The 27,076-nt window shown below is 36.4% G+C and overlaps 2 protein-coding genes, 2 long non-coding RNA genes and 1 other non-coding gene across 5 annotated transcripts; 2 read left to right on the top strand and 3 right to left on the bottom strand.

The window, feature by feature from the left end:
- Positions 1-98: 98 nt before the first annotated feature.
- On the bottom strand, positions 99-2,337 carry LOC130051227 (uncharacterized). Its single transcript, XR_008799646.1, has 2 exons — positions 1,385-2,337; positions 99-937 (listed from the first exon to the last, which is right to left on the bottom strand). It is a non-coding gene; the product is annotated as an uncharacterized LOC130051227 (long non-coding RNA).
- Positions 2,338-4,587: 2,250 nt separating this feature from the next.
- LOC125660546 (transcription factor HES-4-B-like) lies at positions 4,588-6,393 on the top strand. Its single transcript, XM_048892347.2, has 3 exons — positions 4,588-5,126; positions 5,254-5,349; positions 5,539-6,393. The coding sequence occupies exons 1-3, from the start codon at positions 5,025-5,027 to the stop codon at positions 6,205-6,207; spliced, it is 867 nt and encodes a 288-aa protein (XP_048748304.1). The 5' UTR covers positions 4,588-5,024; the 3' UTR covers positions 6,208-6,393.
- Positions 6,394-11,678: 5,285 nt separating this feature from the next.
- LOC125660588 (uncharacterized) lies at positions 11,679-19,800 on the bottom strand. The gene is made up of 2 exons (XR_007364399.1): positions 19,607-19,800; positions 11,679-11,897 (listed from the first exon to the last, which is right to left on the bottom strand). It is a non-coding gene; the product is annotated as an uncharacterized LOC125660588 (long non-coding RNA).
- Trnac-gca (transfer RNA cysteine (anticodon GCA)) lies at positions 14,628-14,699 on the bottom strand. Its single transcript has one exon. It is a non-coding gene; the product is annotated as a tRNA-Cys (tRNA).
- A 4,893-nt stretch (positions 19,801-24,693) lies between the features above and the next one.
- Positions 24,694-26,850, top strand: LOC125660530 (transcription factor HES-1-B-like). The gene is made up of 3 exons (XM_048892346.2): positions 24,694-25,198; positions 25,305-25,400; positions 25,847-26,850. Exons 1-3 carry the CDS (start codon positions 25,139-25,141, stop codon positions 26,654-26,656), a joined length of 966 nt encoding a protein of 321 aa, XP_048748303.1. The 5' UTR covers positions 24,694-25,138; the 3' UTR covers positions 26,657-26,850.
- Positions 26,851-27,076: the final 226 nt, after the last annotated feature.

The raw sequence follows: 27,076 nt of genomic DNA, 5'->3' as shown, positions 1-27,076 counted from the left end.
AGTTGATGTAATTCAAGCATATTTTTTTTTATCGACCAGGGAGTTTATTTGAAAGGTATATGAATTGTAACATAATATTGAAATGCAAGAAATTGCTCTGAAACCAAAACAAAATTTATTTCCATACCTTTACTTTATTTAAGTCGCGCCATTTTTGCACGAGTTGCCGGGTCTGGCTGCATGTTGCGCACTCGATCATTCGGGAGAGATATAAAATTATGCCTGCTTTGATGTCTTCGGTCACTAATTGTCCAGGCATGAGGTTAACTCACATAGAAAATTCCACTTTAATCTACATTTTCTCTGAACAACGATTTACTTTTACAACATGACCGTTTATCTTGTCTTACAGTTACAACATGACCGTTTATCATCTCGTAGTGGGAGGGAAACCTCTGATTGTGGTGGATTTCGTTTAATCTTCCATTACAATTACTGCATCTATAAATTTCTTCGAAAAGTATCCATGAAATTTCGCTCACTTAATTCTTCCTGTTGAGAGATTCTTAACTGCTGAAATCATTACATTTGATTATGTATTTGGGTTTCTTAAAAAAAAACTACACTACAAAATTTTAATCATAAATTTGCCCATCAGGACAACATGGGAAAAGGTGACTGATTGAATTTTTCTTTACATTGTTGGGCTAACAAGCGCCATTCATCAGTTTCTCGATGCTTTTGAAGACCGTAATTTAATAAAAGAGGAATTCCACTGATGCTTTATATTTCAACAAATTCATCAAACTTTTCCGGGCGCTGGAACTCCACTGGACCACGCCGTTGTGCCGAATGACATTTGTCAGCGAGTTCCAGATTCCTCCGCCACGCGGGAGCGGTCGCTTGTGACAGTAGTTCAAAGAGAAACAATTTCAACAGGTTCTCATCAAGTGCGGGGAGTGATACGCAGCGAGGTTAATTGATTTATCCAAGATATCTGTATAATAAACAAAATATTTGGGTAGACATAAGTGTAAATCAAACAAATTGTAATACTGGTAGGGGAAAACGCTGATAAGACGAATTTAAGATTAAATTTAGCAAGTTTACGCACGTGCTTACAGTAAACAAAACCTGTTACGATTCCAACGGAGAGCGGGATTTCACGGTTTATGTAGTGGACAAAATGGGATATGTCGAAATGAAAAATAAACAAAAATAGTGTACATAAGATTTCTTCTGCCATAAACTTGGACCAGGCGCCTGTCAAATGATGGGCATGGGCGAGTTTAAATCGTTTTCCAACGATAATTATGCAAACCGTATTCCCCTCCAGAGACTTTGAAAATGGCCGAGAAGAGTCAGACAAATTTAACCCTCCGGATCAAATAACCATAATCTCAGAATACCACTGCAACCCCCTTCCAATACCAGTCTTACTAACCTGTCTTGACTTCAAAAATCAACAAATAGAATACGTGAAAATAAATAAATAATCCACAACAATAAGTATCCAATCATCGATCGTGTGACTTCTTTTCGTCTGATTACCTGCACCGCGTGACGTTTGTGTTTTTATCGGCGTATCTGATGAGCCGGCAATCACGGGTCACCATTACGCAGAACGTATTCATTACGAAGACACGGGCTGCAGACAGACGGTGACATTGGTATTGATCACCGTGAGAAAACCGATCAAAATGAACGTGGACCCTCCAGCTAAATTAGTCCCACACACATTGAGGCAAACCACGAACGATGATAAAATCGCTTTCGAAACATTATTAAGTACCTTGTTACGACTAATTAATTTACCTGCTTTTGTGCAATTTATTACTTTTTTTAAAAGGAATAAAAATTGCTACTTGACGATAATTTCGGGATACTTGAAACAAGGAGTTGGAAGAGCTGAGTAATTGGGGAAGCCGAGAAAAATTATTCTTTATAGGTATAATAACACTTCAGCGTATAGCCTGCTCGTTGTACGCCCTTCAAACGCCAAATTTTGAGGTATTTACAAGCTGCATTTGGCTCAGTCATCACAACATAGGGGGAAAAAAATCAGATCACTCCAGAATTGTTTTACTGCCCATAAAAATTCAAACAATAATTATCAAAGAATAAAAAATATGAATCTCCTTAACCAAATATTAAAATTCGTTTACTCTCCCTCTAAGTGTGTGTGTGTGTGTGTGTATATATATATATAATTTATTTCCAAATTAGGACCCTCTCAGGGATATAGCATAGATGATTGTTTATAAAAAAAAAAAAATGATGATAAAAAGAAAAGAACAATACAAGAGCAATATATATATAATCGCATCCATTAGAAATATTAAAACAGGTAGATTTTAAAAAACTTGTATACTTAAAGAATCTAGATACAGTGTCCTTTTCGCTAATTTGTAATAGAAGATGAATTGCATTTTATTCATGATTGTACTGTATACAAATATATAAAACAAAAATAGTACCCAAACATTTGCTCTCATATATACAAAAGGCTACATATAGATTTCAATGATATGTTTGAAAAAATTAGTAATATATTGTGATGCAATTATATATATATATATATATATATATATATATATATATATATATCAATCAATGTTTTCTTGTTATCAAGACATGCGCCCGAATGTCTTGAACATTGTAAGGACACTTTGAAATATGAATAAACTATTTAAAAAAAAAAACACAAAAAACTTTGTAAAAGAAAATCATTGTAAAGAGTTGTGTAACCCCGATAATGTTGTCCATGCCAAGGAATTATGTGAATATTCAATATTTACGGGAATGCTTTGAAATAGATCTCAATATTTCACATATTACCATAGTATCATGCTTGTAATTGTTATAAACTTTGTAATTATTGATCTTATGAGTAGGATTATGTTTTCTGTAACATTGTGATTTATGTTTGGAGAAGTGAAATAAATAAATAATAAAAATATTACAGATAAGCAACAAATGAAGGAAAATAGTACATACAAGTCCGCTTGTTTTTAATATACTAAATATTTCAATACCTTCAGATTGAACGCATTTTTCAGACCAGTGGGAAAAGGTAGAAACTTTACGATAGTTTCTCACACAACATGATTAAATATACTTGTGCGCGGGCGTGCACGTGCTCTCTGATTGACACCAGTCCTGGATGAGCCTGGGAACACAGCAGGCCCGAGGGCGAGCCGATTTCGTAATGTCGCGTCCACGAGACAGTATACTTAAACTATTTCCTCTTTCCTTCCGTCAATAATTACGATGAAAACAACCCTCGACTAAATTATTAAACGAAGTCGCCCGCTTTTAGCATATTGTCACATGCATAATATGTTACATACCATGGTTTCAAGTTTTAAGGAAGTAATCACGCCCAGATAAATTTTAATTTCACTGCCAGATCATTGAATCTCTTATTGAAATATTTGTTTAATTAGTCATGCGATCCTCCTTGTGTATATGAAACATTTATTGTGTATTGTGGGAAATTCATACAAAATACGAGAGAGAGAGAGAGAGAGAGAGAGAGAGAGAGAGCTACGTTCTACATTCAACTTCAACGAAAAACACAAAATAAAATCTTGTTGGTTTTTTTGTTGTTGTTTTAATTGCTTATTGATGTTTGTATTTTCTGCGACACCTGATAACTTAAAGAATGAACATTTTAAATGCGACTGTAATTTATCACCCAGACACGGATCAAATTCTACACAAGCTTCAGAAGAAGACTTCACACGTTTATTTAGTAAATGTAGACCTTTGTCGCGTGTGGAATATCCTCATAAATGTAGATTGCTTAAATGTTTTCTTAAAAGCAGCGAACCCAAAGAAAAATAAAACACGGTCTTCTATTCACGAGGAGTAAAGAAAAGATTAAGTTCTTTTCGTCAAAAGGGGCCCCCATTTAGTGATCTTAAAATCTATAAAGTTCCCAGGATGCAAATCTCTTGATATACCGCTTTGCCATTTGGTGTTTACAGACCATAGAATCTTTCACAAACGGCCTGGTACGGTTTTTAAAGTCTTTTCTTTACCCAAATAGTTGCAAGGGGCGGATCCCAAGTCAGCCAATTTCCCTTTGCAAAATGTACTAATAACCCACAGGTGTCTGGGGAGCTTTCTCATGGTATCACGGTCCTTCTCAAACAATACGAGCCATTTCACTTCTCACTCTCGGCATTTTCCCACGAGCCGCCATCGAGTCAAAGAGGCTATCAAAAGGGATTCTAAAAACTTCTCAATTTCTTAAGATTTATAAACTTACATTTTATACTGGAGCCACGCTTTGGCGTGTTCTATAATTCGAATGCATGTTTTGGTGATCGTTCTTCTGCACTTGTATGTACTCTAATGACTGTTTACAGTCTTTTATGATTCATAAACACAGTCCATTGTATCAGCACCGATTTACCCTTGATGTATCAGATTATATACTTCATATTTTGACATTTAATTGACAACGATTTTTCGGTTGCTGTCACTCAGCCAAATGCAGGGCCACACCACCAACATAGACAACTACATCATGTGTTAGCAAACCTTATATCTGTGTAATCATGATTCAACAAAAAATACACCAAGAGGCCATCCGAGCCCGCTAGCGCCTCTTACGGTGACATTCCTATACACACAGGGCAAACCGTTGATAAGACCGACGCGAGGCCGCTCTATAGCCCCTATTGTCAGTAGGCAGCGTTTATCACGCTTAATATTTACACAATGATTAGGGTTTTTGAAAGGCGGAGTTTTCCCACAGTACTGCAGGTCCGCTGTGTAATTATCGTGGCACGTGCCCCTATTTTGATTTCAGACGATAAACAAATTGATTGACATTCCGACACAGCCATATTGAATACAACGGGACATTTTGACCAATGGAACGCGTTGTACTGTTTAAGCCACGGCCATACAGAGAAATGTGCGCCCGTTGATTGGCTGTTCGTAAAGGAATCTAACCGTGGGAAAGAGATACGAAATGGCTTCACACCGGCGACTGTACACATGTCACGAGGTATAAATGTTATAAACACACAGCAGGTTAGCTACTTGTTGAATACTGTCACCAAACCGATCGGATGTGCAATACATTTCGTGAACATAGGAATACACATACAGACATGGAGGATTATGAACAAGAAAATAGAAACTTTCCTGAGGATAAAATTCTCTCTCGAAAGGTATGTTTCATCAAATTGATATTCTTCAATTTTCGCATATTCAAACTTGAACGAATTCTGGGTTTTTAAACACAACGTTGGTTATTCTATGCAAAAGTTATATTGCAATATAATTTACAATTCACAGAGCAAGAAACCGCTGATGGAAAAGCGCAGAAGAGCACGTATCAACAATTGCCTCGTTCAGCTTAAGAGCCTTGTCCTGCAAGCCATGAAAAAAGATGTAAGTACAATGTAATGCTCTATATCAACACGACTTCCTAGTTTAAAGTACTTGGATGCCTGGAAAAGAAAACATGGTCTGAAAATTTAGCTACAATAATGTTTATTTACCCCCCCCCCCCCCCCCACCGTCTTAGATTTAAATTACAAAAAATGATATAAATTAACGAACGTTATTCATTTTGTATAGACGACTCACTATTCCAAACTGGAGAAGGCGGATATCCTGGAGATGACGGTCAAGTACCTACGCAGCCTACAGAGGAGACAAATGACCTCTGCTGTCGCTGCTGACCCCACAGTCGCCGTAAAATACTCAATGGGATTCACAGAGTGTGCCTCCGAGGTGGCCAGATATCTTGGTAATGCTCAGGGAATTAACGACGAAGTCCGAGGAAGGTTACTGGGCCATCTGTCCAATTGTGTTCAGACAGGAAATTCCTCTCAACAAGCCATGAACGGACAGACGTATGTGCAACCTTTGCACGTTCAAATTCCGCGAGTACAGGGCAATCAGCTGACCCGTGTTCATTCCGACGGACTTCTCATTCAGCCACCAGCAGGCTTTTTAACAAACTCTGCTTCATCATCCGGTGCACAAGTGTCTGGGTCATTCCATATAGTACCCGATAATCGATACAGTGAACATGTACCTGCTTTCCTTAGACAATCTCAAAGTATGATGGACTCCATTCCCACACGAAAATCTCCTCTCCACAAATCATCTCCCTTTTCCCCACCACCCTGTGATATGTCACGTGACTTTTTCCAGTCCCCCAAGACTGGACTGGTACCCAGCCTACCCTTTGGTTCGGCATCCATGACACTGAAAGAGGAGCGTTTATGGCGACCGTGGTGACTTTTTAAATGAAATTGTAGAGGACAACGAATCTCAGGAAACGCGTGCTTTGTTAGACTGTTTGAAGTGCCTGGTTGTTTTAACTACTGATCTAAATATTTATACACTGACACCAAAGCGCTATGTCAAGAGTTTTTTTTTTTACCATGTTGAATTGGTGCTGAAATTAAATGTTATAACATACAATCATGTCTTCATTTTATTTTCAAAGGTTGGTGCGTGTGGGAATTCAGTTCTTAGGCAATACAAAACACTGATATAGATATATATATATATTAGTAAAAATATATCCAACGCAGACTAAATACACATGATCCACATTAAATGTGGATCATGTGTACTTAGTCAGCGTTGGATATATTTTTACTACTTATTACCTATACCATGGACATTTTGTGCAATTTTACTATATATATATATATATATATATACACATTATATATAGAACTAAGTTCCAACTACACCTGATCTAAGTTTCAACAACACCCGATACCTAACAGTGGTGAATACAAGGTCAAATACAAAAACTATACAAAGCACTAAAATGAGGTCGTCCCGAAAATTTGGCTGTTAGTGTCGATGGTCATTATAGTGCTTATATACGTAATCTTGTGAGCTGATGTGATTGATCAGAAAATATGTCGATATCTAATAAATGAAATACGTGAATGAATAAAAATGCCCAAAAGTTAAGCTGACCGCAGATTAAGCTAACCAAGTAGTATTTTGAGGATTTCCATATCATATTCCCATGAAATATCATAAGTTCATAACGAGCAATCTGGTTTCCTGGCGCTGCGAGTTGTGTATACGACACGGCGACATCCTTAACTATAAGATGACGAAGAGGTTTCAAGGTTCATGAAACTGGCGACGAAATAATATTGATGAAGTCCATTTTCATTATGCAATCGAAATGCGCACATTTTTTGGCAGCGTTATTTATAAATGAAGAATAAATTACAAATTTGTAAAGCCAATGTTAAACACTCACTGCAAAACACCACCAAATTGTTCATAATGAAAGCTACCTTTAAATCTACCAGCATGTGTTGGCTATATGGCATATAAAGAAAACGGTATTGTGTATTAACAATTGAACATCTTTAACTTCTTGATAGCTACCATTCCAATTCTTTTCAAATTTGGTATGAAGCATCTGTGGGACCAGGGGTGCTAAATGTATGACATGGGTACATCACCTCTTCCTTTGCCGTTCACTGCTGTAACACTATAACCAGTATGTATAATATTAAGATAAAATCATTAAATATAAGGGGTTAGGGAATTCTGCAGCCGAAGTGTTGTCTGCCTCTGTTGGGCTTAAATGTATTTTAACCCATGTTTCTATATAGTCAGTCGCAGAAAAAAATCCGATTTCTGCTATATGGGAAAAAAAAAAACTATTTCATTTCTAATCATGGGCCGCAGTTACATACAATATTTCTTTTATTTTAAAAGAAAAGAAAATAATTATTTTCTGAAATGTATATCTGAGAATATGAAAAAATATAACATGAAATACTCCAGAACACATATACTTATAATAAATCTATTTCTGTCTGTCTGTCTCTTTCTCCACGTTAACGCACCGAGCGCCCGTCTGTATTTTTGTGCAACCACACGTGGTGTGGCCATGTTATCCAATTATTACCTCACTGTCACCTTCCTGGACATGCATGCAGGCATTCGGACAAGAGACGTGAGGCTATTAATGTCTGTTACGAAAGTCGTCTGGCCATCTGACAGTGCGTATCGTAAAGAGCAACATTCTCACATCAATCAGGCGTGAAATGTGGATTGTTAACGCGGGAAAACTTTGCTGTATTTTTCAAAGGGAGTTATCTCGCTTGATACACATAAGGATTCGTTTTTGTTTCGATGAAGATTTGAAAATTCAGAGGAAAATGCTAAGGGCACTTAGAACTATTGATTTGCGGGGGGGGGGGGGGGGGGGGTGATATTAATCGCTGATATTACTAAGTTACATGTACCTGTGTTAGACCTATTTCTGAAATACATTTCTTGAATATTATGTATTTAAATTACTAGTACTTATTGTTTTACAGCAATTTCTGAAATACATCACTAGTACTTAAATATTCTATACTTTTTAATGCATCACTAGTACTTAAAAATTCTATACCTTTTAATGCATCCCTAATACTTAAAAATTCTATACCTTTTAATACATCACTAGTACTTAAAATTTTTATACCTTTTAATGCATCACTAGTACTTAAAAATTCTATACCTTTTAATGCATCCCTAATACTTAAAAATTCTATACCTTTTAATATATCACTAGTACTTAAATATTCTATACCTTTTAATACATCACTAGTACTTAAAAATGCTATACATTTTAATACATCACTAGTACTAATTTTTTTTTACTTTTTAATACATCACTAGTACTTAAAAATTCTATACGTTTTTAAAATACATTACTAGTACATGTACTTGCAAACTTTAACCGATTTCTAAATAGTTATCTGTACATTACTAGTACTTACCGTAAAAATTTCGAAATATTCCTAGACGCGTATCATTCATGCATTTACCAAGATTCATACTCATTGTTAACAACTGCATCACGTCACACAGAGGACGAATACCACTTTATATTAATTTGCCCTCATTACGATGAATTTTGTCATAAATATATCAAAAAGTATTATTGGCAAAAACAATCTGTTTTCATTTGTACAATTATTAAGTGTTCATAATGTACACGAACTTTGTAATTTAGGGAAATATTTATGTCTTGCACTTAAGTTGCGATAAAACCTTGTTTAAGTCATTCTCCGTCGCTTGCTTGAATTAGTACACCGCCATACAATGTCATTTTTATGTATTTATGAAATTGATGTGATAAGACATATGTCTTAAGCAATAAAGAGAATATGAGGAAATGGCTATCATTACAATTTGTAAAGATATTAAAGACAAAAATTTGGATATATATATATATATATATATATATATATATATATATATACATATAATGTTTCCGAATACACTTAAGAAATAAATTTCAGTTTTGAAAATACACGTGGGTATGCGTTGCGAGCTTCACGCCGGCGGACTTCATGCAGCGCGTTAGTACGGTGCGAAGCGTTGCAGTTCATTTCATTATGAATCTATTTCTTATTGTTATATTCTACTTTTCATTCCTGTCGAAATTCCCAGCCGTTAAAAATAGACGTGCTATATTTACAAAGATTCATATGTACATTGTTTACAGCTAAAACATATCCACTATCGAAGAAGTTGCTATGATATCAAAGGCAGAAACAGTGGGAATGTGTACCGGTATATATATGGAAATAGAAACTTACGTTGTACACGAAAAAGTGAAGATGACGAACGTGTGTCTTTTCTAAGCACATAAGGATATTCAGAATTTAGATGCATGTATTATGAAGAATTTATAAATAGTAACAATGACTTTGCTTTATTTTGTTGATATACTCTATATCTGATAAAGATATTTGTAGATATTTCAACTTCTTATGAAAACCACAATGAATCCACTCCTTTCACCTGTTTTAATTGAATCGTCCAAGGCTATTTGTTGAGTGATATTCTATTTCACTTCAATGTCTTGGCACCCAATACGTCACTGTCGTTCAATGAATAGCACAGTTTTTATTGCTCATCGAAAATGTCTTGTTAGTTATATGAATGATAAATGCCCAGTCCGATCTCATTTCGGCCCAAAAGTCTGATGTGTGATTTATTCCGAGGTAAAAGTTGAAATTTTAAAGCTAACATGCAGTGAAGTTAAATCAATGTTTCCCGTTAGTTTCAAATCGTGACACCGCAACTGCTTTTTTCTTTAAGCTAAATTAATTTATTGTGTGGCATGAGGGAAGCTGCACATAAAACTGTAATAAAATCTTGTGGAATGGTCAAAATAAAGTCAGTACGAACAGCAGGTATCACTAGGTTTTTATGTCCGATGACAACCGGTTAAAATTTTTTACATTAATTTTGATGGTCAACTCTAACCACATTAATAAACAGCATCTTTGAACTTTAATAATCGTGTAAATTTTTAAAATCTAATCATTCACGTAAAAGTTTATCTTTCGTTAGGAAAGCTTCCGTGTCAATTGTCATGACAACGATCGTCTGCTCCCGATATCATTACGTTATCATGTCATCCATAGTGTGTATTGTTATAATGGCCATCTAATCTGATTTCCTCTATGTATACCTCATAACGATTTCTTTATCAGTCATGTTTCCATCAACATCGTCCGATATATACCTTCAATTATCCACCAAACTCCTAATTAAGTTTACATATAGTTAATGGTTTCCATAAATATTTATGGAGGAGGACAGTGACACGTGATGTCAGTTTTTCCAGTTTACTAATGACCACAGTAATTATCTAGACTGCAGTAATTAACTAGCTGTTGTGATACTCTTCTCTTTTTAATTCTGAGACAGTCTATGAATGACACTGCTTGTCAGTTTGCATGATCGGTGGTATCGCAGTTTCAGAAGAATTTCTTTCGCAAGTAGTTACATATGTATATAAAACGAAACTGTATATCAAATTCATTTTAGACATTACTGCACGCGAGAGTCATCTGGTGCAAATAATATCTGTGCAAGTTAATAATTTTCAAGATGACTGAATACTGTTCGATTTCTGTCGTATATTTCCGACAGACGGTGGAAGGCGGGAGTCTGCAGGGGCCTTTAGATGTCCAGTTCCTGATTCTTCGCCTCTGTCGGTGGTCAGTGGACACTACTGGTCTTGTCGTAGGCTTTAACCAGCTTATGCATTATTATTCCACCATATTTAACTTTCATTAAACCTGCAGAGAGTTTGATGATTTAGATCTCGCATAAAATAAAACGAATGAGCATGGGTCGGAAACAAATATATTTATACCGAGCACCTGCTTTTAATGTCCTGAATGCACGGATACGTATTATTAACGCATGCCATGGATGGACATTGGAAAGGGGACGGGGCATGGAAACTTCCCTAATAGGTCAGTAAATTTTGAATGGTACCCGCTACCGAGTAAGAAAGTAGAACATATTACAGTCTCTCTACAAAGTGCCCAAGGTCCGACACCCTGTGGATCTGTTTTATCAGTAATATAAAGTTTTTGGATAAATACAGATTTTTTTTCGGCCCAAGTGATAGTGAACATGACCCAGGTGAAAATTTGAATATTTAGATACAATCGGACCTTTCTAACATCTTAATGGGTCAAACTGACAAGCTGGTTGTGTTTTAATGGTTGCCTGGCAGGAACAAGTCGCCACGACCAGGGACAATCAGCCAGATAGATTTTTGATCTTGTGAGAATCCAGAGAGATTGACGGCTGATGAAGTCAGTGGACACCACGACGGTGTCCATTTGTGGCCCATCATGCTGATCCTAAATAAAGCAAATTCCCTCAATCAACATTAAACAAATCATAAAAATCAGTCCTCCTGCTATCGTGCGCATCTTGTTTTATTCCTGAACACTATCATAAATCATAAGTATGTCACTTATAGTGTTTTAATATTTGATTGTTTTCAAGAAATGCTGTGATCAGTGGTGGTTTTCATGGCTCAACTGACCACTGGCCGGACTGTACAGCATGTGCGCCCTTGGACCAATCGACATAACATCTTTGCGGAATTTTGAGAAATGAACGTTTGGCGCCATTTTCTAAAAAAATTTTTTTTTGATCTTCAAAGATTTAACTTCATATATCTCTCAAATGTTGACAGGTTTTAGAGACCAAGAAAAGTAAATTTGGGGATCAAACCCAGCCATGATGAGCGACGTGTTACGGACACTTGTTGTCTGCAGGACATATCACTGTATACATACAAGTTAAAACGGAGGCAGTTCAATATCCCCCTAATCCCGGCGACCAAAACTGCTGTCTAGAGACCTACAAGACACGCTGGGTTTTTTCTTTTCAGAACCTGTTTGCCTTATCTGTTATCCGTTTACGTTGATGGCCTCTGCTCTTGTTGCCAGGTTCGCGTGGCAGACTTAAATAATTTCCATAAGACGAAGGTTGTGTCTTCATTAGAATGGAGATGGTACCCTCCACTAGAACAGACATTACTGTAATCCGATGAGCATTATATGATAATGCAGTGTATCTCCTTGTATGTTTTGAGATCCACTGAGCTCCTTACAGAGATACCGGTTTGGGTTCCCACGAACATGGATGATATCCTCGGTCAGGTGGCCAGCTTATTTCAAATTTCAATATTTGTCATTCGTTTTTATCCTTTTAAGACTTTAGATCAATAATTTCTTAATGGTTGAGGTTTGCTTTCGACAACCCTTAAAGTATTTTGTTAATTTCAGTCTCGAAATGACCAGATAAAAGGGATGATTACTTTGAGATTTGTTACAAAAACGTATTTCATTTCATGCCATATTCCATATACAATTCATGACAAAATATGTGATGAACAGTTCCACTTAAATATAATATGAACTAGTAGGTTAAATTAGTTCTTTCAAACAACCTCAGTCGGGAATATGACCCTTCCAATAAAGAACCACTTGTTTCCCCCTGACAAAGGGGAGATAATCAAATGAGTGTATACGTATCATTAATTAGAACTTCTCCCTCGTGACACACTTTATCACACTACACGGGCAGATTTTCTTCCTGAAAGATGTGAAAGTGAGTTAAAACAGCTCAAGTCTCGCGGAGAACTTGCTGTTCCCACGGTAGTGTTATCTTATTTACTGCGGGACTGTGATGACCCCTGACCTCCCTCGTGACGAGAACGTGGCTGTGAATGATAAGGAGGGGGGAAATAGACATGTATTTAACACAAATTGCGAATAAGAGAAAGTAGTGATTAAATGATACTTTTATTTTGGTATTTAGATTATCTCAGCGTATCAATTTCCTGGACAAATGTAGCTGTTTCTCTCTTTTTTATCTTTCTTCTCATGTGGCAGATGCTACCCAAATATCGTGTACAAAAACGATCTTGCGAAAATAAAAATATCTCTACCTTTTTAACTTTATTTTGTATACTATATTTATAATAGGCACGATTTGTCATGAACGACTTGTAAATTTTGCAGTGACCGGAAGTAATACATCTACATGCCGGATGTCTCTGGCTAGCGTGAAGTACTATCGAGAGCTCGCACTTATCGCTGATACTCAGTGACTTTATCTCATTATCTCCCACATCCCAGCAAATGTACTAGGACTTTTATGAATGAAACACGTGAGAAATATTCCCGTCATAAAAGAGGGTCATAAAGGGTTGAAATTCAGCTGTAATTATTGACAAGTTTTTGGTATAGGTTAACAGATGTGATCTCGTAACAGTGCAATAAAATAATTGCTCCCATATTTGATAAATCATTACTGCTTTCCATAGTACCCTACCCATTCCTATTTTACAGTGCCGGATGTGATGACACACGAACAGGTGCCCTCTCATTAAGGTCTTGTGTCAGAATCAATAAAGCGACATCTTCGCATTACTAACACAATTATTATTGTTAAAACTATCTTCAAATCAAATAAATTTCAAATTGTGTCGAGAAACGATGGGTTTCCGTCAAGGTCAATAATGGAGAAGCAAATATAGAACATAAAAGAACATTAACATGAATACCCTAGATGTTCCCATTATTTAAACTATATGTTGTATATATCGAATTAAGAGTCATTTGTTTATTTCGGGGAAATCATATTCTTATTTTTTGTTGGCATTCATTACAAAGATATTCGATGAATGGGGCAGATATTATAAGTGCCGTTTTACATTAGATTATAAATGATACTTGGAATTGTCAACAGTTTTCCATTAAATCTGAGATCAAAGGAATGAAAACATTGATAACCGCAGTGGCAGAGGTGTATCGAAAGGATATCTTTTCATTCACTGTCTTACGGGGGCGTTTTCTACCGCGCACCTACGCCGTAAGTGGGTCAATTTTCTGGTCGCTCAACAGATGTCTCGGAAATAGCCTTCTAGTTTGCGCCAAAATCTTCATTGTTGTCCACTCACTTTAAAAAGTTAACAAAGAAAATATAAAAAAAATTCTTACTATCAATAATTATGAAACGCAATAGAATGTACCGGAATATTCCAAAATAGGTGACGCACAGTAATCGTATAATTTTGATTGATTCATTCAGAATGTTATCAAAATCAGTATATAGCAAACTTAGAAAAGGATTATTTTGTATAATTTTAAATCAACCCCTTCTCCAAAAAAAAAAAAAAAAAAAAAAAAGAAGAAGAAAACAAACAAACAAAGAACATAATCTCCTACAAAACATAAATTAATAAATACATGTACCAAAAACCTGCCTTTATTGAGGTGCAAAGTCTATATACAGTGCAATTTAAAGAAATCGTAAGAGGACACCCGATACAGTGCAACCAAAAAAGAAAAGTAAGGGGACACCCGGGTTCGAACCGGGGACCTCTCGATCTGCAGTCGAATGCTCTACCACTGAGCTATATCCCCATATTTGATGTCGTCAACTAAGTCAATCTAAATAAATGAATACGAAATCTCCATGGTACTAGGTACACAATCATTGACCGCAGAACGGAAAGTTACCTAAACCCGGATTTTCAATAAACACTTACCTGTAAGTATTATGGTTGTTTCACATTTTGAAATAATTGCTTCTTACATATGATAAAGAAATTGTAACAATAAAACTATGAAAATGTATTAAACTGGGCTGTAAATTGTGAAATATAAAGAATCCTTTTTTATGACAATTAGCTTAACTCGACAAACGATGATTCCAAATTTTTCCTTTTGACATACTTACATAAAAAGAATGCTCCCGAGTCACATTCTAATCCGGCGAGGGGGGCTAAATTTTCCATTCGATATCATATTGCAAAAAATCAATGTACTTCTTGGACTCTGTACATATCGGATTCCATTGATTGTAGGCCTACAATAATATTAATTAATATCCGTTTGCTGCCCAATCCCATTCACTTATTAGTGAATGAAATATCGTTTAGATTAAATTAATCTACGTTTAAACCATAAATATGTTCCATGATTGAACACCATTAACTGAAATGTTTATTGTATATATACCTTTATCATGTCTATAGGGGTTTTGTTTAATTTTGGGACTTGCTGACTTGTTATTAAACAGCTAGGTCCTTAACATGCCTATATATATATGAACATGGATTGTGTACCCAAAGATGTACTGTTAAATAATTAAACACATGCACACACAAGAGAGAGAGAGAGAGAGAGAGAGAGAGAGAGAGAGAGAGAGAGAGAGAGAGAGAGAGAGAGAGAGAGAGAGAGAGAGGCAAATACATGTAATTACGACGGAAGCTTCCTTTTAGACATTTAGAAAGTTGTTTCCCGGGATCCACCCCCTGCAAATAACAAGACATTCTACATCTTCGCTAGTCAAGGATCCGATCCTTGGCAAGTTTAGTTGGAATTTCCACTGCTAATCAAAATGCGTCAAACAAATGACAACGTGTACGAGAGTAAATCATTAAGCAATTGTAGCAGTGTCAGAAACTTTACCTTAGAAGATCAGTAAAACAATATATACCGATGCAATACGCCGGTTTCGATCGAGATACACCCGAGTTATTTCCCTTTGGAGAACTCTCGTGGATAGTGAGGCGCGAAACAATTTGTTTACACGCGGGAGTGGGACTAATATTCATCACAGCGTAAGTGAATGTACTCATCAAGTTTCTCATACACTGTTATAGATCACCCAAATTCGACTGATACACAAACTAATTAAGTTATAAGTATTTAGGGAGTAATTAAATACATAGAATTCTTATCATATCACGTTATTTTGTTGGTTATAAGTACCATATCAAAGACATTACTTGAAAATATGACATTGATTTTATGTTTCCACTTTAGTAAAACATTTCTTTCGATAGTATTTTGTATTTCCCACATTTACATATTAAAAGAGAAGCCGCTTTTAATACATTTCATCGTCTTTCTCGCTGACTGTAGGTCCACTCTGTCCCACTTAGTCATTCAAAGTTCCACTAAACTAAAAGGTGCTTCTACGCAGAAGAGTTCGTATCTCGAAACTGGCGTATTGTCATAACGGGTTATCACGAATTTGATAAAGTATCGAATCTGGTCGTAGTTCTCACAACAGGAAAACTTTCGTAGGATACTGATTTACCGCTTCCTATACCAACAAAAATCATTTCAGTGTGGCATTTTAATGAGCATGATTCAAATATCTGCTAGAGAGCATCGCGCGGCAATTTCCACAATCTTGCTTAATCTGACGTATCGTATCGGAATCCATATCTAGCGAAGATGACCGTTCCAATGCTATCCATATCCGTCCATCCAATGACACAGCACGATGGTACAACAAATTGAATATAACAATTTGTTGACATCATCAGAAGAGACTGTGGGGGTATTCAACATCTTCAGCATTGATTGGTTTTAACAGTTTTAAGGGGAAAGGAATACAGTCATAACGGTGCACGTGATTTGAAAATGCCACAACACGAATTAAACTTGTGACTATCCATTATATTCACATTATACTTTCATGGTTTTCTCAATTACTTTCAAAATTCTATTTTCCCTTTAATGTCGTTCAGAATGTTGACAGTTTCATATAACAGTAGAGTTTCTCTGGGTCATGATCGGAGTGTCGAATGTCGAACCCGAGGTCTTATGAAATAGCAGATTCAGGTAAACACTCAGTAAACATTTCTCATACTTCAAGAATAGCATTTAAATTCATGCATAATTAATGTTTCTTGTTCTTTACAAAGGTACTGCGAAAATGATGATGAATTATTTCATAACAGTAACACTATCAAAGATTATAAATGCAGAAACCGGACACTGCAGGGTGTCATAAAACGGATGAGTTAATCATCACGGGTTCTCCAATTACCCGGTTTCCACGGGTCTTAGGTAACTCAGCGTGCAGTCCTTCAGACTTAGATTTACCTTTCCATGTTTTATACAAAAACAAGAAATGAAAGAAAGGTCAAGATATAATTGCCCGCCAAACAGACGGGATATGATATTTCAGTCTCTTGGAAAATATAGTTGTGAGAATTTTATATTGCCCCACCCTGAGAGGTGGACTCTGTGTACAAAGTGCATGAAAACGGCAGATGGTAGTGGAACAAAGAAATTCATATTCAATACACAACAACCTTCACCGAGATTAAAACGTCAATATAAAAATTTGTCAATCTTCGTCAATGAATTTCTGATTCACAGCTGTTGCACAGGCGCGTTTGAATTTCCCTCGTTTGAATAAAATCCTTATTACAATTGGTTGATGTCGATCTGAACAAGTGACGCCATTGGACGAGAGCTCTCTAGCAGGTCGTCATCTGTTACATGTATTGCTTTGTGATCTGTTTCTGGCAATACACATCAATGTGAATTTTATGTTAACAGGTGTCTGCGTCAATTTTCGGCTAATAATCTACATTCACTGGTGGCTTTCATTTGTCATTTAGCTTTAAAGTTTGGGGAGTTTTATATCTGTTAAAAATCACAATTTTAAAGGGAAAAATTACAGATCGTATCACGAAGATACTGCACTATCTATGAAGTAAAAAAATTCACTAAGATTCTACTTTTTCATTTTCAGCCAAAGTCCTCTTCAAACAAAAAAGCAAAAGCTTTTAAAATTATCACACATGTATAATATGCTATGGTAATGGTATGCATATATTGCACTACATCTAGTCAAGTTCTAATCTCCTTTTATTGTTGATTTCTCTCCACTTACAATCAATTAATCTGAATTGTACTGTGTAAACAAAACTTTGTTATACATGTATGTTTTATACATGTAGGTCCTTTGCATAGGTTTCTTATCATTAATGTTCTTTTATGTTATTGCCCCTTGTGGGTCCATAATTAGTCAATAAATCATACCATTATGGCTGAAATCTTTTTTTTTATAATGGGACATTTCAGCCAACGCTCAAAGTCCTTAATATTTAAATTATGAATGTTTAAATGACTGCGGCTAGGCGCCAGAAACTATCCACGATTTATTCAACCTATGTTCGTCGGAATTTCATGTGCCGCTATTTCCCGCAGCACGTGCACTCGTCCATGAGACGAAGGTGACATCAATTTAATTTTATGATCGCCGCTGATTGATTATAAACGCGAACTTAATGCGACGTCGTTCTATTGATCTTAACTTCCGCAATTATGCATGGGAATGTAGCTAAGCACGTGCGAGTCATTGACGGGCGAAGTTTAGGGGGTTTCAGGGACAGGGACTGTCTGTGTTGACACGTGTCCGGGGATGGTGCCGGAGCTACTGATTTCATGATATGGAAATCGACAACAGATGTTTGGTGCCAACATCTCACCATTCTGTCAGCTCTAATACCGGACGATATTAAACAGAGCTTTACGTATAAAAAGTCCAATGTGTGTAAAAGCATGGACACTATTTCTTGCTTTTTATTTTAAATTCATGTATAACACTTGAACTTTGATTATTTCTGTGATGTTGGACGAGTAATCTCTACAGCTTAACCAATCGCGATGAGAATTTGGAAGATCTTAACAAATTACGGAATTTATTATTAATGACAAACTCAAATATATATGACAATATGCATGATTCACAACAGAAATATTTATCAACTCTGAGAGAGAGAGAGAGAGAGAGAGAGAGAGAGAGAAGCAGGTTGCATTCCTTGTAACACGATATAATTTCTATAGCAGAGAAACTCTGAAAAATCAAACTGCAAAATATCTCATTTTAAACGGTAAACTCTTACATGTCAAATATATTTACTGAAAATACGGCGCAGTATTAGCTACTGCTCAGGCTATGGGAAATGCACAAATGTCCTTACGTGGTAGAGTTTGTTTTCTCGCTATATACTTCAATTAAATTCTGATTCATACGAGATTTACGGTCATTTTTTTCTAAAGACATGGTGTCATAACGGTGAATCAATAGATCAGGGCTCTAATTCTGATTAAATTTACACAAGCATGCATCCAGTCCATTTGTAATGCTAAACAGATCGATTTGTATCTGGCATTAATATTTATTAGTCGTAATGGCAGCCAAGCGGAATCTATTATACAGTTGATATGACGGTGACACGTAACGGCACGTGCTGTTGATCGTTTGCTTACAATACACATCGTGGCTAGCGGTGCTTTCAGCTGGGCCGACCCGTGACTGGAAGCCTGACACGACACATGAACCGTGTCATAGGTATGACACGTTAGAGGCATTCCGATATACAATAACCCCCGAGGTTGCATCCACTTTTTAAAAGATTTGAAGAAATCACGATGCCTTTGGGTCCGTCGAAGTATATTCCTCGTTGTCCATTTCCATTGTCAGATTGTTTACTTATTTAAGCGTGTAAGTATGTTACCTGTATCGGAATTCTCCTCGTCAGAAATTCGGTTCATTTGTCCCCCTCTCGTCCCTCTCACCCACCACCTGTCGCTGACACCAGTGATCCGATCTTAAAATAGAGTAGTGTGGGAACGCAGCTAGTCCTTACCTCTCAGGTAAACTCAGGTAGAGATCAGGTGTAGCGCGTGCCACGCGTCACGGAACGGGAGTTTTGATGAAACAGACATCGTTTTGACATGTGACAACAGTCAATTCTAAGTCATAAAATGCTAATATTGACAGATTTGAATGCATCGGAATCTGGGGACACAGAATGAAAGATCACTGGTTTAATTAGACAAATAAAACGAGACTGACATCGGTATTTCTTTCATTATCTTCAAAACACACCTTGATTTCAGAAAGATAGGAACTGGAAGTCAAATGATTTTGAAATTAATAACTGACACTTCTTCAAAAATGACTTGTCTGTTCAGATACTTTTCGCAAAAACAATTGTAAGAACTGACTGTTTAGCTTTTACTTGATGACCCCTGGATTGACAATATATAACTTAAGGGTTTCTACAGTAGGGAATGATTAATATCTCATACGTATATTTGATTTTATATACAGTATATATATATATATATATATATATATATATATATATATATATATATAAGGCCAGAAAAGAAATGCATAATGGTGTGTGTAAATGAAAGGTGTAAGTAAGTGATAAATGAATTACTATAGTGACGTGTTATCAAACACACATTTCGTACAAATAAATGCGAATTCAAAACACCCGGCCCATCGAACCTAATGGCACTGTGATAAAGAAATAAAAACAACGACTGTAAATGTAAACTGAATGTATAAATTTGGCGGTTTGTTCAAGTTCAGTTTTTTCTCTCGCACCACTTTATGGTACATGAAGTTCTATATACAATGTATACGAATAAATACAATATACAAGGCACACGTGAAAAGAGCAGAGTGAGGTTAGGTGATTGAAATAAATTAGAGAGGACAGACTTGGTTTTTCTATATGGAAATTCGTTAATGAAAGGTGGAGATAACGAACAATGATCAATCTCATAACTCCTATAAGCAATACAAAATAGAGAGTTGGGCAAACACGTACCCCTGGACATACCAGAGGTGGGATCAGGTGCCTAGGAGGAGTATGCATCCCCAGTCGACCGGTTAATAGAAAATTGATACCATCTTTTGATACGGTGTTACAAGCAATATTAGTAAAAACAAATTGTTCTGAGGTTTAAGTATGTAGTAAGAGTTGACCCTCATCTTCTACACAATTTGAAGAACACACCCGTGTACTCTAGTACATATTCTGTCTTCTAATGCTTCTCCCTCGTGTCGCCCCGTTTATATTCTAATTGTATACCACATCTCAATTCTGCAGGTAGAAACCTTCGATATTTTGAAATGCTCATGGAAAAATAATTTTCAGTTCTAAAATTTGTTTTTTTTTTAAAAGAATATATTCTAATATCTCTATTTATCTTACTAACACCTATCTTACTAAGCACTTCAAAAACAATGGCCCAAACGGCCAAATCACTTCAACTAAATCAACTACCCATCCACTGCAATATGCAAGGTGAAGATAACAAACAGTGATCAATCTCATAACTCCTATAAGCTATAAGCAATACAAAATAGATAGTTGGGCAATCACGGACCCCTGGACACACCAGAGGTGGGATCAGGTACCTAGGAGGAGTAAGCATCCCCTGTTGACTTGTCACACCCGCCGTGAGCCCTATATACTGCAATATACTGCTAAATATGATGATGGAGCTACCATCAGAGCGGGCAAAGCAACGTGTGTATAGACCATTAATGGAATTAAGTTACTTGATTTAAAAGAAAACGGAGAAAACCTGTATTATACTAAAAATCGCACGATAGGATAATTTTAAAAATCTCGTTTTAAAAGCAAGGCGGTGATTATTTAACAATCCCCATGTAACAATGACATATTTTGATTGATCACAATGATTAAATAGTGGATTTCTACATGTTTCTCCCACTTGTTTTCGTTGTTGCAATAATACATTGAAATTCATTCACAAGCCTAGAATTAATCAAGTTGATGACGAGTACTTGATGTCAACTGTTTTTATAAACATGTACAATAATGAATATCTCTGCCATATTATATTTTTTATCGTCATATGCGTGTATGCTAAATCTAATTTAGATCCGCCACTACTTCGTTGTATTACGACATGAAAACGGGACCGTGGCGTCACACATCTATCGTCTTGCTACGGTTATTAGATTTCGATATACATCAGGCGTAATGCGGTGCACTGCATGAGTAGGGGACCACAAGATAGGATGAAATTGAGATCATCTACGGAAGTTCTTATTCTGAGATCACGGAGATGTGACTTTGCGAGATCGCCGCCATTTTCGATGTGGGAGGATTGTGGCCCAAAAAATCTACACGGATGCGCAGCTTCAGCTCGTACTTTTTCGCGCGCTTTAACATAGTCATACTTTATACAGCTGCAATGATGTAAAAAAACAACAACAAAAAAAAAAAAATAAATAAATAAAAAAAAAAAAACAAAAAAAAAAAAAAATATATATATATAAACAACAAAACTTTCTCGATGTGTTGTTATAAAAGGCATCTTTTCGAAAAATTTGAGTGATCCTAAAAATGGTCGACTAGAGCTCACAGCGTTGGCTATGTTGTAGTATTTGGCATACCATTATATTGTTGTAAATGTGACAATCAACAGAATAGTATTGATCATAAACTTTACAATGATGTGAGCAACCTAAAATCTAGGGCTATATTTTTTTCGCTTCATTAATGCAGAAAGTTAAACAAATTTGATATTGCGTATTTCGTAAATCGAACGAAATAGAAGCAGATAAATACTTGTTAAAACACTGTTTACATATTTTAACAGGACCAGAAGAAAAGAATATATTATATATGGATTTGAATAAAAATAAAATCATTAAATTGAAACAAAACAAATAACATGCATAGCATGATATGATGTTCAAAATTGTTTGATTTGTCTATGAACACTGAAACATGGCTCTTAATGAAGCGGTGCCTATTGCTTTTAATAATTTCTGAATAAAATACTTTATGTTCATTTTTTTTTTATTTAAGAGACTACATTTCTCATGTTATATATGCCATACATGACGTCATACTTCATATATTATACAAATATAAAGTATAATGAAAAAAGATTAATGGTATTGTTAGGAGTCAGACTATTCGGAAAAGGATGCAGCGAATACAACCGAAGAATATACCCATGTACACGCTACCGCTAATTAGAATCCACATCATATACGCACGCTACCGTTAATTAGAATCCGCATTACATACGCACGCTACAGCTATGCCACACGAATCACTAATACCACTGTCGAGAATGAAATGACATTTAGGATACTGCTTCCTGTGATACAAGTCGTGAAAAAGTAGTAATATCTTATTAGAATGCGCTAATGTAGAATTTCACACAAGTTTAAAACAAACTTATAAGTATTTATTTCCCGAATGGATAGTTAACAATTTTAGTTTTGTCGCACATTTAAATTTCTACCTATTCACTCTCATACGAGGAGTTTGATAATGACATAAGTTGAAATTTAACATCAATTAAAGATTTAATGTGTACATGTTACATAAACATTTTTCAAACAAAAAATATCGAATACGATAATTAATCTTGTCATCTTCTTGTTGCCGTAGGATAGAAATATAAAGTACCCGAAGATCTCAATAAACGTCACATGACTCAAACCTGACGCGTACTTCGCAGATTTCTGTTCATGAATCTGATGGTTGCAAAAATACCCGGGACAGCGCCAGTGCATTGTCAGGACAAACTTTCCCACCAACTTAGGCATGGGTAATATATACCAAACGTATTATTTTACACAAGTAAGAGGCAAGCACCACGAAGCGTGACCCGTCTAAGTGTTATTTTCTATACCGCAAGGTGGCCGCTCAGAAAGGATGAAAAGAGAGAATTCGTGAGAAAGTGTGCTGGAAACCGCTGATTCGAAAAATGTGCCCATTTATCAGATTTACATCGTGAGAAAAACCCCGTGTCAATCCCGATCTCAGTATTTATAAAAATATGAAAATGGGATATTGAAGGCGATTCTGATTATGAAATTCGACCTAGGTTGCAAATGGGGCTTTAACTGTTTAAGTCGCATTTGAAATTTGGACCTCCCTATGAAATGAAAAGAAGAAATAACGCTGCTCGGTTGACATTAACATAGAAAATTTGACCACTGTCCATATGTCCGCAGTGGTACTACACAGGTGCGAGTCCAGCGGATTACCAAAAATCTGTTGTCTGTAGAAATGATCTTGAGCCTTTCTTAATCATTTTCTGCTAATCTCGGTCAGAATCTAGCTAAGCAAACATCATAAACTTGTTACTAATTGTCAAGAACCTGTTGGTCCGTGCCGTTCCATGGGGGTGAGGGATTTCGGACTTGGACGACACTAATCTCTGTTGAGAGGAGTTTGATTACATATGTAAATTGATCTACTGACAGTGCTATACGAATGTAAATATGGGCACAACAAAAGAATTGATTAATGAATTCACACGTGCAGATTTGGTCAGTTTCAGTACTTAAAACAGCGAGGTAAAGGAATATGTATAGTTACCATATAAGACCGAAAAGTTTAGCGCTCCGTATATGATTGTACTATAAGCATGTATGTCCGTGTATTATGTTCTTCGTTTACTTTCACTTCCGGCTGCAGCTAAATACGATGCATTATATCCTTTGAAACGGAACATGTTTGAGACGCAGGTAAATCAAGCGATAATATGTGTAATTTGTATGCAAATTGTACATAAATGTTTGTTTTCATTATTTGATTGTGCCTGACAAGATATTTCACTGGTAGCAGCTGGCCATCTTTAACGCCTTGTGGAGCGATCGTTTTTAAAAAGTTTAAATTCTAATCACATTCTTTTTCTATTGACTTGAGGCATTTTCCCACGGCTTGGTAACAATGGTTTAAATTCCTCCGCTCGCAAGACAGTCCGAAACTGATAAGGGAGTCGCGAGACGAGCTTTAAACGTCTTTGTGAAACCGAACCGTTTATCGTGGATCATGTTTGCATAGTTGCTCAAGCGTTCCAAACTCTCTAAAGAGGCGGAGTTTTCCCACACTTTGAAACCTACTCTTGGTAATCTCCGCGGCACGTGGCTGGCTGTCCTGCACAAACGAAACAACTTTGATTGACATAACGATACACCTTGTGCCTCAACCACCTGCAGTCAACCAATAAAATTCCAATAGGCACGAGACCATAACCTTTCACCTCGACACGGTGTGTTCTGATTGGATAAGAGTTATGGATTTTCACCGTGGGAAAGGTTCGATACATTCCAACACAGATGACACCAGACACATGCCCCGGAGTATAAAACGCTCGTGTCAACCGCAATTCCGATACACTTTTAAATCAGAACTCAAAGGGAGCACAGTGAATGCAAAAACAAAATCTGTAAAACGAAGTGATTAAAAATGTCGGTCGACACGATGGATAATGTTATGTCTAAGGAACACAAAACTTCTCTGAGAAAGGTAAGGAATTGTTTACAATTAAGAAATAATGTTAATTCGGATAGCTTTAGAAGTTAATTGTTTGTTTGTATAATGGATATTTATCATTGACATTTGTTTATTTCAGAGCAATAAGCCTATCATGGAGAAAAGAAGACGGGCTCGAATTAATAACTGCTTAGCTCAACTGAAATCTCTGGTCCTCGAATCAATGAGAAAAGACGTAAGTATTTGTACTTAAGATATTATTTCTTCAATTAATCATTACACAGCATAACTTTAACGGTTAATCATAATTACTCAGCTTTATATATCCGTTATCAGATATATCGATGACAATGACATTTAACTGATACATTAAATGATAGCCTATCACAATGTACTGACTCGAGCCATCCATATTTATCATATTTTGATGTTAAATTCCTGTTCTCTTAAGATACCAACCCCTACACAAGTCTTCGTCATTGTGATTTGTCTGTCTTGTCTGTACCTGTCAATATCTTGTCATCTTTAACCTGTAGTCAATGCTCGGCATGAGTCCGCATTGTCTTTAAATATGATTCTTTACATTTATTTTTATCTCTTGCCTGTCGTCAACTCAAAAATGCCAGTCACACTGAATGATAATGCAAAGTTTATAACGGAGCATTTATTTGTATGTTACAGAGCTCTCAGTATTCCAAACTTGAGAAAGCTGATATCCTCGAGATGACGGTGAAGCATCTTCGCAACTTGCAAAGGAACCAGTTAGCGTCAGCCATAGCTTCCGACCCTACAGTGGTTACAAAGTTCCGAGCGGGATTCCATGAGTGCGCCAATGAAGTTGTTCGTTACTTAGGAACCGTGCAAAACGTGGGTCCAGATGTAAAATCACGACTGGTCTCTCATCTCTCCACCTGTCTGCAAACGCAGAACAATCCAGCTTCTTCCGACAATGTCCACACACCACATCCGTCCCGTCAGCCTCGCGTGACGTCACCTCGACCTCAAAGCGTGAACATCCTACAGCCATTAAGTGTTCATATTCCACAAAACGCCAATACAGCACCCCAACAACAATCTTCTGAATTTTCTTACAACCGCCAAACTTCACCCCAATCTCAAAATCCCTCTCCACAGTTACTGAACATTGCTAGCCCAGTGTTATCAACAGAATGCAATAACAATTCTCCAGTCAAATCTGCCCAACTATCTGGACAGTTTCAAATTATTCCTAGCAATTTGTATAACGGTCCCGTTGCCGTTTATGTCGGACAAATTAACCAAAGGCAGTGTATGACCTCGCCAGACTCCTTGCCTGTGTTCACGTTACAAGTTCCCGTCAACAACACTTCTCCTTCTTTTCCAGTTAGCAGTCCCTCAAATGAATATATGTCACAGAAATCCAAACCCATTGCTCAACCACACAGAAGTGCCTTTGTGGAGTGCAAGCAGGGTGGTCCTGAAGCTTCTGATAGTCTCTGGAGGCCATGGTGACCAGCTTAAACGACCAAATGCTTCTCAGGACTTCAGTTATAGATGACATTTTGTGATAGAAATGCGCGCTTCCAGGACTTTGTTACACGTTATTTCAAAAGTGCTATTGAATGTTTTATATGGTATTGTTACCGATTCTATATTAAAAGAATCACTTTATACATGTATGACTATTAAAATTGTTAAAAACTTTATTTGGTCTTTGAATTTTATTTTACAGAGCATATACGATATTTGATAAACATATACGATATTTGACAAAAGGGAAGTAACTGTCTTTGGTATGCCATGTATATGAAGTGATTGCAATATACTACAGCGTGTGTATGTCCCACGTTTTCTAAGTTAAACTCGTGTGTATGTAGTATGAACGGATGTACTGGTGAAGTACTTGGGGAACCTTAACGGAATATTGAATAT

Source organism: Ostrea edulis, chromosome 1, assembly GCF_947568905.1.
Source record: "Ostrea edulis chromosome 1, xbOstEdul1.1, whole genome shotgun sequence".
NCBI classification, from domain to species: domain Eukaryota; kingdom Metazoa; phylum Mollusca; class Bivalvia; order Ostreida; family Ostreidae; genus Ostrea; species Ostrea edulis.
This window is presented reverse-complemented; position numbering and strand designations above follow the sequence as displayed.